Source organism: Mesoplodon mirus, assembly GCF_964341445.2.
Source record: "Mesoplodon mirus genome assembly, chromosome: X".
Taxonomy (NCBI): domain Eukaryota; kingdom Metazoa; phylum Chordata; class Mammalia; order Artiodactyla; family Ziphiidae; genus Mesoplodon; species Mesoplodon mirus.
The window spans coordinates 116,515,998-116,534,991 of record NC_138981.1 but is presented as its reverse complement, the minus strand read 5'-3'; the positions used below and the strand labels follow the sequence as shown (position 1 = coordinate 116,534,991).

The following is an 18,994-nucleotide window of genomic DNA, read 5'->3' as shown; positions in this document are numbered from 1 at the left end:
TGGACTGACAGGAAGCCATTGAGAGGCAGCCCAGCAATTTTTCAAATGGTTTATTTCGGTAACCTACTGTCCATGAGATATTGAAAGAGATAATAAGAATACATTTTCTTACCTGAGAGAAAGATAAAACTCAACATGAGAATGTTTCCATAAAGCCTCTGATATATGATGTGTTCTTTCATTGTCTAAACCTGCGTTCAAAAAGTCAGAAATATGCCCAGTTCAGTTTCAGAACAAACGATCCCCAAGTGCATGTGACTATACTTTTCCTTCGCCTCCCACACAAGACTTTTTCCTCATGCTCAAAGCCATGGCAGCAGCCACAGTATAGACCCTTGCCTGAGTTATGCAGCCTGGCTGCAACCTCACCGACTGATTTTTTTGCATATCCGTTTAACACGTTTTATTGAGTGCCTACTATGTGTCTGACACCATGTTATACACTGGGAATACAGCGCTGGGAAGACAAGACAGAGACTCCTGCCCTCACGAGGCACTTAGTCCAGAGGGGAAGGCAGCCATTAAATGCATAATTACAAAATATGATGTATTCAACATTAATGCACACAACTTCAACCCAACAACTTGCTGCTTTAATGATCCTAAACTTTTTGGAGGAAGCATTATGCAAGATCTTATTAACAAAAGTAACTCATCAAAGCATTGCTATTTTTTTAATCTTTTGTTGTTGTTGTTGTTTTGGGGGGGGGGTTTGGCCACGCTGTGCATCATGTGGGCCCGACCAGGGATCAAACCCATGCCCCCTGCAGTGGAAGCACAGTGTCCCAACCACTGGATCACCAGGGAATTCCCAAATCATTGCTATTTTTAAAAAGCAGATCTGTTTAGAGAAACCTGACCACCTCATTACATTTATCCACCTTCTCTCCTTAAATAATCGTAACTAAAGCTACTTATTTGGGAAACACACTGGAAGTCCCCCTTTCTCCAACCAAAATGGTATTAAAACTACAAATCCTATGGAAACATATTACAGAAGCTTGGCAGTAAGATGCTGATGGGCATTTTCTGATTTTAAATAAAATACACTTCTGAATGATTTACTACTGATTTAAACATTTCTTTTATAGGATAATGCAACATATTGTCTTTCTTTCCACTTCTAAGCAGGGTTTGGAGTGAATAGACTCACTTTACATTTAAAGTAACAGAAGCCAATTAGGAAACCAAATGAGTCTTGGGCTTGCTATGAGTGCCAGCCATTAATAAAGCTCTTCATATTTACCAAGTGTTCTACTGCCATTCTCATTAGAATAATAAGGGAATTTGTATGACTTGGATGGATTTTCTAAACTATGAGCTTAGAAGTAAGGGGATGTCTAAATCTTTTATAACTTGCAAGATGAAAGGCAGCTTAAACTTCCAGTGCTGGAAGAGGAAGAGACTGCGAATCCGTAACTAGCTTTGAGACCGTATTGCTGTTCATTCATTTTCCTGGGCCTCAGTTTCCTTATCTGTAAAAATAGAGATAATAATCTGCCTATTTCCCAGAACTGCTATAAAAGAGGATCAAATTAGGTGATATTTCAAAGGCAATTTTCAAAGTATAAAGTGCTATAGAAATGGATATGATTGCTATCTATAAAATGGAATTTTCAGCAGCAAACAATCCAATTTATACCTTCCTTGAATTTCCTCTAAACTTTTATAACAATTTCACGGTATGTTTCAGAAACTTACCTCACACCCCATAAATAAATCATGGGACATTCTCACTATAGAATACTATGCAGTCATTAAAAGGAATAAGGTAAGTCTCTGTGTCTATCAGGCATGAAAAGGTGGGTTGGTAAGGGGTGCAGGGACTGAGGACTTTTCCTTTATATACCATACAATTCTGTACTGCTTGATCTTTTTATAATTATCATATGTTACCTATGTGATTTTAAAAATTGAAGGAAAGGAGAAAGAAAGGGAGAGAGACAGGAAGGGAGGGAAAACAGGAAGGAAGGGGACGAGAGAGATAGGAAGGAAGAATGGGAATGAAATCAGTTTCCTGTATGCCTCATACCATTCTGTATTGCCTGATTACTTTACAGTGAACCTGTATTACTCCCATAATTTTTTTAAAAATGAAGGAAAGAAAGAAAAGGGAAAGAGAGAAAGGGAGGGTAGAGATTAAGGACTTTCATGCCTCATACAGTTACATGCAATTTGGTTTTGTATGATGAATATCTGTTACTTTTATAATTTAAAGAAATTTAAAGGAAGGAAAAAAGAAAGAAAGAAGGAAGGAAGGAAGGAAGAGAGGAAGACACTTACCTGAGAACTAGACTCCCTTAGCCTCCCACCCCCGTGTCACTGTGGGGTCCAGAAAAAGAGTTTGCTTTTCCAATGAACAGATCTGGTCTCTGAATCCCTATGTTTGATGTGAAATGAAACAAGGAAAAACAAGCAGGAGCCTCATTATCTGCTGGCCATGCCTCAGTCACCTTCCTTTGTAGATCAGACCAGCCTCTCTGCTCTTAGCTTTATGGGGCTTGTTGGTCGGGCACATCCTATTTTCGTGGCTGGTAGCACATCACGGGGCTGCTCTCCCGAGCATGAAATCAGCATGAGCAAAGTTCTCAGGTTATTACACACCCGCAATAACCCATTAATTTGAGGGCTCTTTCTCAGTTTTCACTAACGATTATCTTCAGTTGCTAGTTGATTTTGGCTTTAATTAAATTAGATCTATTAAACAGGTACTTGCTCACTTCACTCAAGCTCATTTCACTTTATTGAGAAAGTGGGGAAGGGGCGTGGAGCAGAAAGCAGAGGCCAAGAAAGTACTAACTTGCTCACATCTCACACTGTCAGTATGGGGGAGCCAGCAGTTTACCATCACTGCAGATCCATCCTTCAAGTTGCCTTGAAAAGAAGTAGAATTACTGAGGGACTTCCCTGGTGGTTCAGTGGTTAGGACTCGGTGCTTTTACTTCTCAGGCCTGGGTTCAATCTCTGATCGAGGAACTAAGATCCTGCAAGCCGCTAGGTGTGGTCAAAAGAATAAAAAAGTAGACTTACTGAATTGGTTTGTTGGTATCATTCTCAAGATGGAGGATGTAGTTTTTACCCCAGAATGTGTCATTACAGCCCTTTTGGGATGATGGAAATATCAAATCCCATCAACCATCCGGAGATGATTCCTGCCACCCTCTGCATTTCCAAGCTCAGGACCCTGAGGTCCACAGGGTAGAATGATTTGCTCAAGGTCATGGACCTTATGAGAGGCAGAGCAGGAACTAGAACCAAGGCTCCTGACTCCCAGACCAATGTATTTTCCTTTCCACCTCACACCTTAAATGGAAAAAGTCAGTCTAAAAAGAGGCTGAGTCCCAAAAATAAAATAAAATAATAAAATAAAATAAAATAAAATAAGAGGTTGAGTCAGCCTATCATCTATAGGTACTCCATGGGGGGAGGGGGGGAGAAAGGGTGTATCAGAATCACCCATTACTCACCCCCAAGCCCAGAAACTGTGATCAACATGGTGGATAAGAGCCCAGGCTTTGCAGAAGGTAGACGAGTTTGAATCTCCATTGTGTGATTTAGGGCCAGTTCCCTAACATCTCTGGAGGCCCCAATGTCCTCGTTTGTAAAACGTGAATAATGGCACTCACCTCATATCGCTGTGAAGATTACTTGAGACGGTGGGTGTAAAGGGCTTAGGCCAGGGCCTTGCACGGGTGTCAGTGCCCCCTGCTCCTGCATAGAACTCCACCGCTTCCCCTTTTCACTAAGAACAAGGCTTAGCTTTTGAGGTCTGCTCCGCACATGGGACCATGCAGCTTACAAGAGGAATGGGGCAATTGCTAAGCGTCTTGGCGCCCCCTGGCGGTGGTTTATATTTCACACCATGCTTGCTCATTGGTCTGTCTCTCCCCGTCCCCCAGGAGCTCTGGAAGGCCTGGGGCTCCATGTTATACAGTGGTTCACACATTTCCTGGCACACAGAGAGCACTCAATCAAGATTTGATGAATGAATGACTACATCTTTCTCCCCTCCTAAGGACAGGAAAACACATCTCTCTTCTCGTGCCCCAAGAGTTAGCACAGTGTCTGGCACATAGTAGGTGCTTAACGAATATTTGCTGAATTGAAAAAGAATTTAGAGGAGAATATATTCATACATACTTGGATATGTTTAAAAAATTCTCTGAAAGGAGACCCTGGTGAGAATAACTGATTCTAGGAAAGGAGACTGAGAGGTCTTGGATGGGAAGGAAACTCACTATTCTCTGCATATACTTTTGTACTATTAGAATTGTAATCATCTGTATGTGTTGCTTTTTCAAAGAAAAACACTGGGTTTTTGTTAATACAGTGTAGTGCAAATGAAATAATTGACGGGAAAACGAAATGTGCAAAAAAATGAAGAGGTCGGACCCCTTGGTGAAGAAAAAAATTCCACCTGAGGAGGAAGGGCTTCAATGGCTATCTTCCATTCTCAGGAAGGTTATAAGGAGAATGTTGACCATCTGTTCTCTGTATCTATAGAGTAATAGGAAATGGATTAAAATTGCAGTGGGAGATATGAGTCAAACATAAATAAGTCATTATTGACGATAGGGGTTGATAAACACCAGGAAAGGCTATCATGGGATGTTATGAGCCATCCATCCCGGAAACTTGAAGGTCTAGATAGCCATATAGCTCTGCTGATTGAAGTATCCTCCCACACAGAGTGCTGAGCTTGGTGAGACTTTGTCCCCGTTTCTGACAATACAACTGACCCTTAATCTGGTGAAGGTCCAGGCTGTCATTGTTCCCTCTTCTCTTTCCTGCTATGAGCGTCCCACCAGACCAATGAGGAGTCTGATGATTTCCATACAACATGGCCCCCCAACCACAAGCACGCTATTGAATTCAGGGCCCAACCATAGAAACAGTGGAAGGGTTGGTGACTACCTAAGAGATTTTCAAGGACAATCTTGATTATATTTGATTTCTACCTCAAATACTACCATCCAACAAATTCCCTGCTGGTAGTGGTTTCTGTGCGTACCTTCATACTTTTGCTACATATGTAGGCATCCCTTGACAACATGTAATATTATTTTTAGAAAAATGCCAGCTTAGGAATTTGGGATAAAGTGTTCTTACATAAGCACAGTACAGTTATCAAAATTAGGAAACTTACCTTGATGTACTATTACCTCCTATTCAGTTCATATTCACATTTAGCCAACTGTCTCACTAATGTCCTTTATTGGTTTTCCCCTCTGATCCAGGGTCCAATGTAGGATGACACACTGCTTTTAGATGTCATTATTTTTTAGTCTTCTTTAATGTGGAAATATTCCTCAACCTGTCTTTGACTTTCATGACATTGATATTTTTGAAGTGTACCAGCAGCTGTTGTATAGAATGTCCCTCAATTTGGGTTTGTCTAATCTTTCCTCATAGTTCAGGTTATATATTTTTGTCAGGAATAGCACAGAAATGATGTTGTGTCCTTTGCAGTGCATCACACAGGACACACATGATGTCATTTTGTCCCATTACTGAGAATGTTAACTGTGATCACTTGGTTAAGGTGATGTCTGACAGATTTCTCCATGGTAAAGTTATAATTTTTCCATTTGTAATTTGTAAGTGATCTGTGGGAAAATACTTAGAGTCTGTGTAAATATCCTATTCGTCCTTGTCTTAGTTCATTCAGGATGCTAGAACAAATTATCATAGCCTGGGTGACTTATAAACAAGAGACATTTATCTCTCACAGTTCTGGAGGCTGGGAAGTCCAAGATCAAGGCACCAGCAGATTTGGTATCTGGTGATGGCCCACCTCCAGGTTCACAAACAGATTTCTTCTTGCTGTGTCCTCACAGGGCAGAAGGAATGAGGGAGCTCTCTGGGGCCTCTTCTATAAGGGCACTAATCCCATTCATGAGAGCTCCACCCTCATGACCCAGTCATCTCCCCAAAGCCTCACTGCCTAATACCATCACATTGGAGACTAGGTTTCAACATATGAATTTGGGACATAAACGTTCAGTGTATAGCACTCCTCAAACCTTCAACCAATAGTTTTAGCAGTCATTGTTAATTTTTGCCTGATGGTTGCCAAATGGCAATTTTCTATTTCCATCGTTTGTCCTGCATTTATTAGCCAGCTTTCTACAGAAAGGGTTTTCCCTTCTCCCATATTCATTCATTCATTTTTATCAGTATGAACTCATAGATTCTTATTTTATTCAGTGGGTTGCAATCTATTATTATTTTAGTGTTCAAATTGTCCTAGTTGGGACAAATTTCTCAAGAGGAGCCCTTTCAAGCTGGCTTCTGTGTCCCTTTTGACACATCCCTATGATTCTTTGAGCACTTTCTTACCTTCTTGCACAAGATACTCCAGGTTTATCTTGCATTTTCCATGCCTCAGACCTAGAATCCACCATTTCTCTTAGGACCCCTTGTTCCATTTAGTGCATAATAGTGTCTAGAAACCAAGATCTGGGTCATGACAGAGTTTTGAGTAGAAGAATAACGTGATCTGGCATGTTTTAAAAGGATCGCTCAGAGTGTTGTGCTAAACATTGACTCTGAGGAGACGAGGGAGAAAGCAGGAAGGTGCATCGGTGTTGACAGAGTAGATTTCTTTCTCTGCAATGCAAGTCTGAGCATGTGACTCAGACCATGGCCTGATCCCTGTGGATTTCTCCCTCTTCATCCCCAAGAGCTCCCATTCCTCAAATTCTAAACTTTTTCTATAGTGAAGCATTTAGAATTCCCAAAAGGCACCATTCTGTTTCATTCTTCCGTGCTTTTGCAAACTCTGTTCCCTGTGCCTAGAATATTCTTTCCACAGCCTGTCCTGCTACCCCTTGACCATCTGATGATTTCTCTACTCATCCTTAAGACTCAACACAGCTATTTTCTCCCTCTGTGAAGCCTTCCCTGAGCTATTCCCTCCACTTGCATCCCGTCCCAGGTATAAGCGATCATTCAGGCCATCAGGGGAACATAGTGCTTCTCCTTCAGCCACATTTCTAGACCCCCAGGGGAGATAAAAATCACCTTTCCAGGTTTTTTGTCCTATTTTGTATCAAGGATAATGACTGATGCTCTTGGTATGAGGCCTTAGGAAGCTCAGGTTCACTAGGGCCTGGCCCCATAATACAAGTGAAGCCCCAAGGCTGGGGTACTGGAATCCTTGAGATTAAATAGGGATAATAGGACTTCCAGGAGAGCACAGGCCTGCAGACAACCCTGGGAATATGGGTAGGCCAGAATTTAAAGAAGCCTGGGGCGCAGGGAAGAGGGAGGTAATTGACTAATTAGAAGAAATAACTCAGTTGAGTTTTGAGCCTTCTTCCCTCAGTGCCCTCCAAATCTTATTGAAGCCCAGCAATAACTTTCTTTCTCTTGTTATCTGACAATGAGAAAAGATCACCCAAGTAGGTCACAGCCTTTAAGCCAGCTGGAAAACTGTAAGATGCCTCAAGTTAGTCCTCCTGCAAGGGTCTAGCTTTCTGAAACATTTCCTTCAGGGTCTTGGAGATCAGTCTCATCCGCAGCTCTTGGGTCCCCATCAAAGTGCTCTAATGTCAATGCCCTCCAGCCAAAGGCCATCAGGAACACAGCCTCAGTTGAGCAAGTTGAGCTTATTATTTGTTGCAACAAAGGAGGAAACACACCATAAAGCGTCTCAGTCAGAGAGAGTTAGAAAAGACCATTTACAGGATTGGGGCTTTGGCTGGGTAATTTGGGGAGAGTTTAAGAAAACAAGGGTTTGCTTTAGGTGAGCTGCTGTCAGAAAGCGGGGACAAGTATAACATTGGGTATCTCAGTAAATCTGACTAGAGCAAGGCGAAAGCTACAATTGGTAGAGAAGCAGCAGTCACCGAGATTAGCCAGGAGAGGGCGATGTTTGGCATTTTGTGAGTTGCGCTTAGACAAAATTAAGAAGTGGCCTTGTTTTGTCTGACCCGATCGTGGTCTTGGAGTAAACTTGTCTGACACTGGTGTTCTAGAAGGTTGTTTATGTCTCACGGGAGAAGAACATGGTCTAGCTGTGAGTACCAGACCAGCTTGTACCAACACCGCGGCCCAGCTGTGAGTATCAGACCACTTCCTGGTTGTCAGGTGCTGCTTCTTTTCTTTCTCTTTTGGCCCAGGGCAGGTGAAGTCAGGCTACAGGACATGACTCCATGATACCCAGATTTCCCCACTGCTGATGGGGTGGTTGTTTAGAAAACGTAGTCTGTTCTTGGACTAGGGTTTGACTCTCCTGCTTGCTGCAGGATGAATTGCTGAATTATCTGAGATGAAAATGGCTGCACAGTAAGAAGTCAATATAAAAAAACACTGGGCATTTTGCATCAGCCAACTGAAAAACAAGCAATTATCAGAATCATTGATCAGTAATAGGTCTTGAAGTCAGGAGCCTAGAATATAAAACCCAGGTAATGAAAACATGCTCCAGAAACCAATCAGGTTTGTCTTAGACAAGCAGGTGGCTTTTTCTTTTAGCCTAGTCACAAACTCTTCTGCTTGCCCTGTAGTATTCACCTAAGTGTAACAGGTAATGTTTGCTACAGCACAAACTTCCTCTTGGCTGGCTAAGAGGAAATCAAAGGCTATGTGGTTGTCCAGGACAACTCTGGCTAATAAATTCAGATGAGTTTGTTGAGCTTCCAGAGCAGAAGTGTATCATTTATAACTTCCATTAGTGGCAGAGACAAGTTTCAGACCCACTTTCTACTTGAATTATCCCCATTATGGGAATTGCAGTCCATAGTGTAGGTGTAAAGAGGAAATCAATTATCCCTCTTGGAAGTTCTCCTGAATAATTTGTGTTTGCCTCATTTTAGAGGCTTCTAGATGTCCTCCTCAAGGTATAAGTGTGATGTCCACATAGGAATTCGTACTCTAGTGGAGCATAGATTGTATTAGGAATGCAACTATTATTTACTACAACAGAAGTGAGCTAATTTGTGTCTCTCAAGATGGACATATCTCTTTAGTGGAATTAAATAGTTCGTGCAAAGCAGGTTGAAGAGAACAAACAGATCGCTGCAGTCAGAATATCCCCCATATTAGCATCTACCCCTGATTACCTCAGCCTTCCTGATAGGATGATAATGACTTCAGCAGAAACATTTTGTTGATGTGAGGTCAAGGTCCAGTTTTTTCAAGACTAAAGGTTGAAGTTAATGCTGTGAGGAAAACAAGTACCAGAAGGCACCTGTAAAAGGGAATCTACCCCCTGAAGTGTTTCAAGAAACAGCTATTAAATTGTTGTCAGCAGAGTTAGGGAGGGGGTAAACTGAGTCAGCAGTCAGTTAAATTAAGAGCATTGGTTATGGGAAAAACACGTAAGAGAGTTTTGTTTTTTTTTAAGCAGTAGAAGGAGACATAGGGTAACAAAAATAATCAGATGGAGATAAGAGATATCCCATTAGTGTTCTAGGGGGCATCGAAGTAGAATAATAGGCAAGTTTAGTGGAAGAGTAAAGGAATAGAAAAGAGTGTCGAAGAATCAGAAAATTCATCTTGTTCTGTCATTTGGGGCAGAAGCTGTTCACTTTTGAGGTCAGCAATTTGTCCTGTCATCTTGGGTAGAACCTGTCCACCTCTGAAGTCAACAGACTTTGGAGGATTCCTAAGAATCCAAAGTTTCAGTTTTCCAAGTAGAACGGATGTCTGGTAATCAGGATGAACTGACATATATCTTTTGAGTTGGGAACCATGAATCCAAGTATCAACAGCTTGGACCCATACAGCTGTGACAGTTGTCAACAGTACCTGATAAGGTCTTTTTAATTGAGGCTCAAGAGCAGTTTTTCTCCAGTGTCTTTTCCAGAAGACAAAATCGCCAGAGCACATTGAAGCTGCTCAGGTAGATATTTTGGAAATGTGACTGGTACATGTTGATGATAAAGTCAGAGGTATTGTATGTGTCCCTTGCACTAACTAATCATATCTGCTTGTAATAGGGTAGAATCGAAGGCTGAGGGTGAGGTTCCCAAACACATAGAGTTTATTATTTCATTAACCCTTATTAATTCATAAGCTAATTTGCGGGTCCCTGAGGGGGTTGATCTTACGGACATTAAAGCTAATGGTAATACTTTACGTCATAGAAGTTTTAGGGCTTCTGACAGCATTGCCAGCTTTACTTAAAAGTAAAATACTAAAGTATTCCATTAATTCTCTCTACTTTTTACAAGGACTCTGGGTGATAAGGACAGTGGAAGTTTCTGGGTAAAAGGGAGAAGTTTAGAGCTCATTAATAACGGTTCTGGTAAAATGAGTTCCCCTGTGACTACAGACATAATTTGGAATGCCCCAGGTTGGCAAAAAATGAGATCAAGTGTTTATTTTTCCAGGACTTCCCTGGTCGTCCAGTGGTTAAGACTCCACGCTTCCACTGCAGGGGGTGTTGGTTTGATCCCTGGTTAGGGAACTAAGATCCCACATGCCACATGGCGTGACCAAAAAAAAAAAAGCAACAAAAAGATTTTATTTTTCCACAGTTAGGACCTATTATGTGTTGAATTGTGTACCCCCCAAATTCACATGTAAGTCCTAATACCCAGTACTTCAGAATGTGATCTTGTTTGGAAATAGCCTTTGCAGATGTAATTAGTTAAGTTGAAATGAGGTCATCAGCGTGGGCCCTAATCCAATATGACTACGTCCTTATAAAAAGGAGAAATTTGGACGCAGAAACAGGCACACAAACAGGGAAATTGATGTGAAGAAACAGAGAGAAAACAGCCAACCATGAGCGAAGGAGAGAGGCCTGGAACAGATCCTTGCTTCACAGCCTCAAAAGAAACCAACCCTGCCCACACGTTGATCTCAGACTTCCAGCCTCCAGAACTGTGAGACCATCAATTCCTGTAGTTCAAGCCACCCAGTTTGGGGTACTTTATTACAGCAGACTGAGCAAACTAATCCAGGGCTGTAGCTGTCTGACAGGAAAAGCTTTAACCCACCCTGAAAATAAACAATAACCAGACATATTTATAGCCTAGTGAGGAGACATTTGCAGAAGTTCACTTGGAGGTATTCAAAGGGCCCTCCAAGCTTCCGTTCCTCTCCATGACCCACCTTTAGAGTTTAACCAGGATTGTGTTGTTAGCAGGTAGGGCATGTTGTGCAAACATCTTTGACAATGCCTCTAAAATTACCCCATCCCACCAAGGTTAAATGTAACATCATGGCCAATTTACCTCTGCTGTTGTGGTTAATATCATGAAGAATTCTGGTTGATTAGCACAGAGTAGTGCCATCTGGGCAGGGCAGGGTATAAATACAGACTCACTCCCTGAGACAGCTCAGACTCTGGAGAAGAGCCTAGGTGGAGACATCAGAAACCCACCTTCGTGGCGAGGCTCACATCCAGAGAATTACCAACATCCATCCACCCACCAGAAGAACACTTGCACTTGACATCTGTCAATTCCCATCAGAAGCAGCAGGCTTGCCCGAAAAAGAACAAGGTAGTGGGAGGGATGGTGGATGGGGTATATAGAACAAGCAGCAGAGTGGTCATCAAGCTACGGTTTTGAGGTGAAACTCTCCGAGAGACTATATATTTATATTTATTCTATTTGCTGCAAAAAGATTTGGAGACAGCTTATAAGGATTCATTCAACAGAGGCATCTAAAAATTTTTTAAATAAAGTAAGATAGAGGGCAAAGGACTAAAGGTACTAAGCAGGTAACCTAATCCAGGAACAAGAGAAAGATGCAGTTCTGACACTGGGTCTCAATTCAAACTAGCAGCAAAAGGAGCATTTAAACTAGAGGGTAGAAGGCTTCAAAGGAGATAATGGACCTGGACTTTGAAAGATAAGTGGCCTTTGTAGGGGTGAAGATGAAGTAACAAGCATTTCAGGCCGAGGGTGAGCTCTAATACTGACACTAGCTCTAGGTAAAATACCTAGAGCAGGGATGATGGGGAGAAGCCTTCAGAGATGGATGGGGCTGGAGGGGGAACAGCTACAAGTCATACAGGGTCCTGAATGCCTGGTAAGGAGCAGGGCTGGGCACCTTTTCAAGCACTCAACAGTTTTCAAAAGTTCTGAGGTGTGGAAAACTTAGATATGACTCAGAAAATACATTGGATAATTAGGTAAATGGAGTGATTCGATGTGAGTGCACCTAGATATGGAAACCAGCAGGGACAAGTGTTTTTACCAAGGGTTACCTGTGAGGAAGGCAGACTATGACATTACAGAATAACAGCAGGGCAACCGGGTGAGGATACGAGGGGAGGAGGGGAAAGAAAAGGATGAAGGGAGAATTCAGGGACCTCCTAGTAAATAACTGCCTTCTATATTTGCATTTCTGCCCCAAGGGAATTTGTTCAGAGGGAGAGATACATTCCCGGACATCAATATTCACGTGTGAGTACAAGGTGTTCTCTGAGTGGCTGAGGGACCCACAGGCCGGCAGGGGGTGGGTGGGTGGAGCCATGATGTCTCCATTGTGAGGCGTTGATAACCCCTCGAACTAGGTCTCCCATTGGTGGAAGCTGGCCAGTGGCTGCCTCCTACTTAATCACATATCCTGTATCAGCAGCTGAGGTGCTGTTTAGCACCCTAGTGCCCCAAATCATAAGGTCTGGCCATTAAGACAAATAGGGGTGGTCTTGGAAGGTAATGCTCCTCCTATCACACCTCCACCTCTACACAGCACAATCCACCTTGGGAAAGGAGTTCAGAGGGTTCCCAGAAGTCATCCCTGACATTACTGTGCATATGTCTTACCAAGGTTCTCTCTAATTGGCTGGAGGGTCCCATGGGGGGAGAAGCCATGATGCCTCCACTGTGAGATGTCAACTGGCCTCTGAAGCTACATATTCCCATTAGTGGGAGCTGGACCAATAGCTGTCCTCCTACTTAATATAAGTTACACTCTGCCAACCACATGGTGGTTTCCGTTAGACCTAAAGGTGAAAAGGTCTCTCTCCCATTACCACTCTCCTGAGTATACAAAAAGCATAAGCGAGCTTTAATGAAGGGATTATTATATCTTGAAACGTTAAGAGATAAATGTCGATGAGAGTTTGTGAAATAGGATATACAGTATTACACAAAATGGGAAAGGAATGTTTAAATCTTTCTGCATAGTTATATGTAAATGTACATAATATATGGTCTATATAGTTTATATACTCTATAAACATATAATGTAAAAGCATTTCCAGTCGGAAAAGGTATAGGCCTTTTCCTGACCCCATTTGAATCTTCTGAAATTGATTTTAATTTGCTTTGGGGGTATATATGAATTGGGCCATGGTTGCTATGGAGATCTCAAAGCTCATCCTATCTTGTCTGTGGTTCTGTCTAAAATGATGTCTTTGGGGAGATTCAAATTATGAGAATGAGGACTGTGGGTGTCTGCCTCTGAAGATGCCACTTGTTATCAGCTACCATCATCTACTAAACTAGAAAGACTCATAGATTCCCAATCTTAATAGATGATTACATTTCATAGTAGATCTTTTATCCTGTCAACCATCCTGAATAACACACCAAATTAACTTGGGGGCATAAATGGATGTGCTTTTTAAGAGAGTTTGGCTCTATTTTCAGCTGTGAATTATGCATTAGTAAGAATTATTTGGACAGCATTCATCATCATTTCCGAAGTTAATGAAATTCCATTACACTTCAGTACATTTTCATTTCACCCAGTGGTAAATTAATTCTCCTTCCCTCTTTCTGTCTCAAGTCTCTCTCTCCTCTTTTGCATCATTTACAGTAGTTACAGAGTGGGAACATGGAGAGGTTTCATAACTCGAATAAGTTAAATAAAGGCCAGGAAAGACAGATGTTACTGATTCCCTCTATAATGATGATGTGCTCTATAACTCAATGCCAGGATGAGCAAGGCTGCATGTTTTCACAGCTGTCACTGCTGTTTCCATTGCTCAAGAATTCAGGGCAGGGGCCGGGTTCAGGGACTTAGCTGGGCTACAGCTTAGAAGTCTGGTGCACGTCTCATCTTAACACAGCAGCAGCCCAGGCCACCCAGTCACCACACTGAACCGATTGCTTGACCTGGGGAAGCTCTTTGAGCAAATGAGAAGGCCAGGAGCATCGCCAGGTCCGGCCCCTCTGAGAAGCAAACCTGGAGCTCTCCTAGGTGCTGGATATTTCCCTTTAATTGTATTGGCCTTGTCCTTCCCTGGTCCTACCCTGCCTCGGGCCCTAGTTGTTGCTCAGACCAAATGGGTCCCCTGACCAATGGGCAAGAAACCTGTCTGTCTGGTTCTCTAGCAGCTGACCCAGGCGTACCCTGGAAGCTACTTTGACCCTCACTTGTGGGAGGCTCTGTGCTATTCTAGACTCTTCTTCCAGCTAATAGTGGTTAAAAGGGAGTTCTGGCTCTGAACTCAGAAAGACCAGGGTTAGAGGGCCTTGGACTTATGTCAGAACGCTGCCAAGTTCTGGACCAACCTGAGGCCTAGTTTCCACAGCATGAAATGGAGGTGAGATCTCTCTTAGAGACTGATTATGAGGAAGACATGAGATAATCTATGGGAAAATATTGAGCATGGAGCCTGAAACTTGGCAAATGGCAGTTATGATGATCAGTACTAGGCCATTCTAGTGATGCTCATTGACTGCTTTCTGATTCCCTGTTCCTTTCCCCTTCTGTTGGCTGTGGGGAAGAGCCTCCTGCTTGTTCCCAGTGAGGTTTAGAGGGATACTGGTAGGTAGCCCCACTCACATAATACCCCTGGCTTCCTAGTCTAGGGCAACCGGGGCATGTGATTTGCTTACTTCCTCATTCCCCCATTCATAAATCTGCCCAGATCCTATCATTTACACAGGCTATTTAGGGGTTGGCATTCTGCCTACAGAAAGTTTGAGAAGTATAGGGCTTTTCTCTACTCTGTTTCATTCAGCCCAGCCCCGGGTCCCATCAGGCACTGTGCTGGACAAAGAAATATTTAGCGAGTGCCTGTTCTATTCCAGACACCACACTAAATACTAAAGATTTAATGATCAGCAAAATTAGACATGGTCCCTGTACTAACAGAACTTAGTCCACTAAGCTAAAAAAGCTAATGAAGCTTCAGGTAAATGTCAGGGCCCCTCATTTGAATGGGCCCCTGTAAAATGCTGGGAGTCATAGAGTGTTCTAGATGGAGAAGAGTATAGATATTAAAGTCACCCCCAAGATGATGCAGGACTGGAGGTAAAGAGGAAGATCATTTTCAGAATGTTTAGTGATTTCATTATACAAATAATAGGTAACATATTATAAACTTTCAGCCTTCAGGCAGATGTGTGTTTTATTTTAAGAAAAAGAATGGAAGTTTTGAATCCTTTATAGAGGGAAGGGACTCCAAATTCCTAAATATAAAGCCATACAAAAATAAGTCTGTTTCCATGACTGAAAAAGTCCTCAATTCTATCAGAAAGAATAGAAATGAGCACAGTCAGATGAATTGTTTTCTGGTCGATGGTATTCAGCCAAACTAACTGGAATAAAATCAACCAGATGGCAATCTCTAGTCCAAAAAAATGACCTCCACATGAGCAATCCAGGGATGTAATAACAACACAGACTCTTGCTTATATATAGTAGTTGTCACTTTAGATTACTCTTCAGCTTGATTTAGTTGCCCTGTATAACACAATGTATATTTATTCAGGTTATTTGATGCTCTGTACTTCAATTAACTCCAGACAGGTTCCTTCCAGAGGTAAAAGGCAGAGAGCATATTTATTTGCCTACTCTAACCAAATTGGCAGGTAGTCAGGCAAAACAACCGTGACAACATCTGTCTAGTAAGCTGCCCCGAGCTCCCAGGCCAGGAGGGTGATTTGAGTCAGGTGTAGATAAGCAGGTAACCTTGACAACCTTCATAGTTGTCAGGGAAATGACAGAACGGGGGAAGTGCCCTACTCTTGCTCAATGAAAGCCGAAGCCATCAATGAGGGGAAGTAATCAGTACTGATAGTGAAAGGTACAGCAAATCCTATGACCACAGGCATCCTTTTATCAGGAGATGTTCTCTAACACTCACCAGTCCTGGGAAGCTCAGGGTGCTGCAACTAATTCAGGACACAGCAAATTTGTACATAAACCTGAGGACTAAAAAAGGCAGCATGATGCAGTCATTAGAGGGGTCACTGAATTAGTCTGGCCCCCGGAGACCCTGTAATTTTAATAGAAAGAATGTCAAATAAACTCCCCACTTTGGACCAGGCTTCAGGCTGATATAATGAACTTAAGTCTTTCTCTAGGGTTCTTCATGTCACTCTGGAAGGACTTAGTCGCCACATAACACTTGGCCACTACTGTTTTTAGCTACTGCTCCTGCTCATAACAATACTTCATTGTAGCCCCCAATAAAAAAAAGCTCCATTCTAGACAAGAGACCAAATATTACACATTTTCATCCTGCTTCCTTGAAGATTTCTCATCTCATCAGCAATATACAAGAGGTCCAGATACTCTGCATCCTTGTCAGCACTTGATAGTATCAGTTTTGGGTTTGCTTTTTGTTTTAGCCATCCTGATTGGTATGCAGTGGTATCTCACTGTGGCTTTAATTTGCATGTCCTTCACGACTAATGAGGTTTGAGCATCTTTTCATGTGCATATTTGCCAACATTATGCCTGGCACATAATCATTGCTCCCTTCCAAGATTTCAGGTGGTTTCTACCCGCTTCTTCCCAGATACATGATTTTAACAGAGGTCATACAGAGACAAGACCTTACCTACCCCCTCAGGATTTTGAGGAGAAAAGCATGGGAGAGCTAGGGAGAGAAAGGGTTGTCTTTGGGAATTTCTCACACACCACACCATGTAAGTGACCACAGACTTCTGGTAGTAAGAATTGCCCTAATCCTAAAAATGCTTTTCAATATTACCTTCTTTGGATTAAACAACACAAACACACACACACACACACACACACACACACACACACACACACACCACGGAGGGAGGTTTTTTGGAGGGAGTTTTTTTAATCAAAAAATTATTTCAGGGGCTTCCCTGGTGGCACAGTGGTTGAGAGTCCGCCTGCCGGTGCAGGGGACACGGGTTCATGCCCCAGTCCAGGAAGATCCCACATGCCGCGGAGCGGCTGGGCCCGTGAGCCATGGCCGCTGAGCCTGCGCATCTGGAGCTTGTGCTCCTCAACGGGAGAGGCCTCAGCAGTGAGAGGCCCGCGTACAGCAAAATAAATAAATAAATAAATAAAATAAAAGATTAATTGACTCCTTCCCCACGTGAGCACCCACCCCAGGCCCAAGGCCACCCGGTTCTCTCTTTAAAAAAAATTATTTCACTGAATCGTACAGTAAAGGTAACAGCTAAATTGGAAGGCGGCTGTAACAAGTCACTGAAAAACTTCCCATACGCACTGCTGGCTGCATTATTACAGTTATGATTCATATACAATGAGATGAGAACATTTACTACCTTTACAGTCTCCCCTTCACACTCTGAAATGAAATCTGTAGTTTCTCATTTCTTTTGCTGTTTCACCAAAAAAAAAAACGCACCTTGATTCTTGAAGACTGGAATCTGATTACAAACTCCATTTTGGCTCACTAAGTATTTATTGAGGATCTAAAACATACTAAAACTAGAGTAGGCAATCTGGGGGATTTTAATGGTATAGAAGACATAATCTCAACCCCTGGAGGCAACTTGTGGTCAGTCTACAGGCAGCTTGGGTTTATTTCAGGAAACAGCGGAAAATTCTGCTGAGAGTCTAGACTTGGTGTGTGGAGTCCAGGCACGAGGTGAGGCCTCTGTTTTTCTTTTTATAAGCCTTTGCTTTTTTGATGACCCTCCCGACACAAGGCTGTCTTTAGTCCCCGACTCACTTCCTCTTTTTTAACAGCATTCTCAGTTTGTGTTCAACTATTTCCTGTTGACCTTTTCTAAATGCTCTTGTTTTATTAGTCTCTGCCTTAAAAACAAAAATCCATAGAGAGATAGCATAAAATGCTATATAAGCCTTCGCATGTATTCTTAGCCTAAGGAACCAAAAAAAAAAAGATCAAAAGCGAGGAGGGGTGGTGCAAGAGTAAAATTACTATTGTGCATATTCTGTTCATATTACGTAGATTTATATATAATAGATGATAGACTCTTGTTCACGGAAACTCTTCACCTAATTGATAATGTAATGGGAGGAAGACAGGCTCATATTTGACAACAAACACTGGAAGGAAGTCCATCCCTTTTAGTGAATAATACTGGGCATGCTTGTTGATTACTGAAGGCACTTTTGTGTTAGAGAGGAAGGAAGGTTTGAATCACTTAACTATACAGTCAATTCTTAAGAATCCATGTTAAGAGCGAGAAGCAATTGCAATTGTTCTGATGAGCTGAACAACAGATAATCAAAAATTCTTCCCCTTAATCACCTGTCTTCCTACCTCTATCTCCCCCTCCACCTCCTCCCAGCAAACAATTTGTTGGAAATTAGGAAAATGTTTTCCCGAGGTAATCTCTCCCCCTACAGGCAACTAGCCTACCAAACTGCTGGATCAGTTCCCTGAGGAGAGGCTGGATTACTAGAATGCATCTGTGCACATTTACAATGGGGTCCGCGTGGCGAGAAGGGACTCCTGTCCTAGAGATGGAAAGGTACAAGTCCCCTAGCCAGAGTGTACACTTCCTGCTTCCTGGCATTAGCGCATTTTACTCTGCTGTAAAATGAGGATCGTAATTACTACCTCGTTGGGCTTTTGTCAGTTGTAAATGAGGTAATAAAGGCAAAGGCCCTGCCTCAGTGGATGCCCTTGGTGATGTCAGCCATCATCATCATCATCATTAAAGGTGGTTGACTGCAGAGGATCATTACAAGAGTACGTGGGCCACTTCAACTAGGGCCTATGAGTTTGTTGCAAGTGATTTCTTATAATAGTAGAAAAAGCTTTTGACTTTTTAAATACATTCTAGCAGAGGCAAGTTATCCAGCAATAACCATTGCTTTCACTCTCACTTCTGATATTCTTTCTTATAGGCAGAGGAAAAGGTAACATAAAGCC

The 18,994-nt window shown here is 42.3% G+C and overlaps 1 protein-coding gene across 1 annotated transcript in view; it reads right to left on the bottom strand.

The window, feature by feature from the left end:
• ADGRG4 (adhesion G protein-coupled receptor G4) overlaps positions 1 to 182 on the bottom strand; it is a gene marked incomplete at both ends in the record, with an annotated part of 118,422 nt that extends 118,240 nt beyond the window's left edge. The window contains 1 exon segment of the mRNA XM_082609337.1: positions 113 to 182. Coding sequence (XP_082465463.1) covers positions 113 to 182 — 70 coding nt within the window.
• Positions 183 to 18,994: the final 18,812 nt, after the last annotated feature.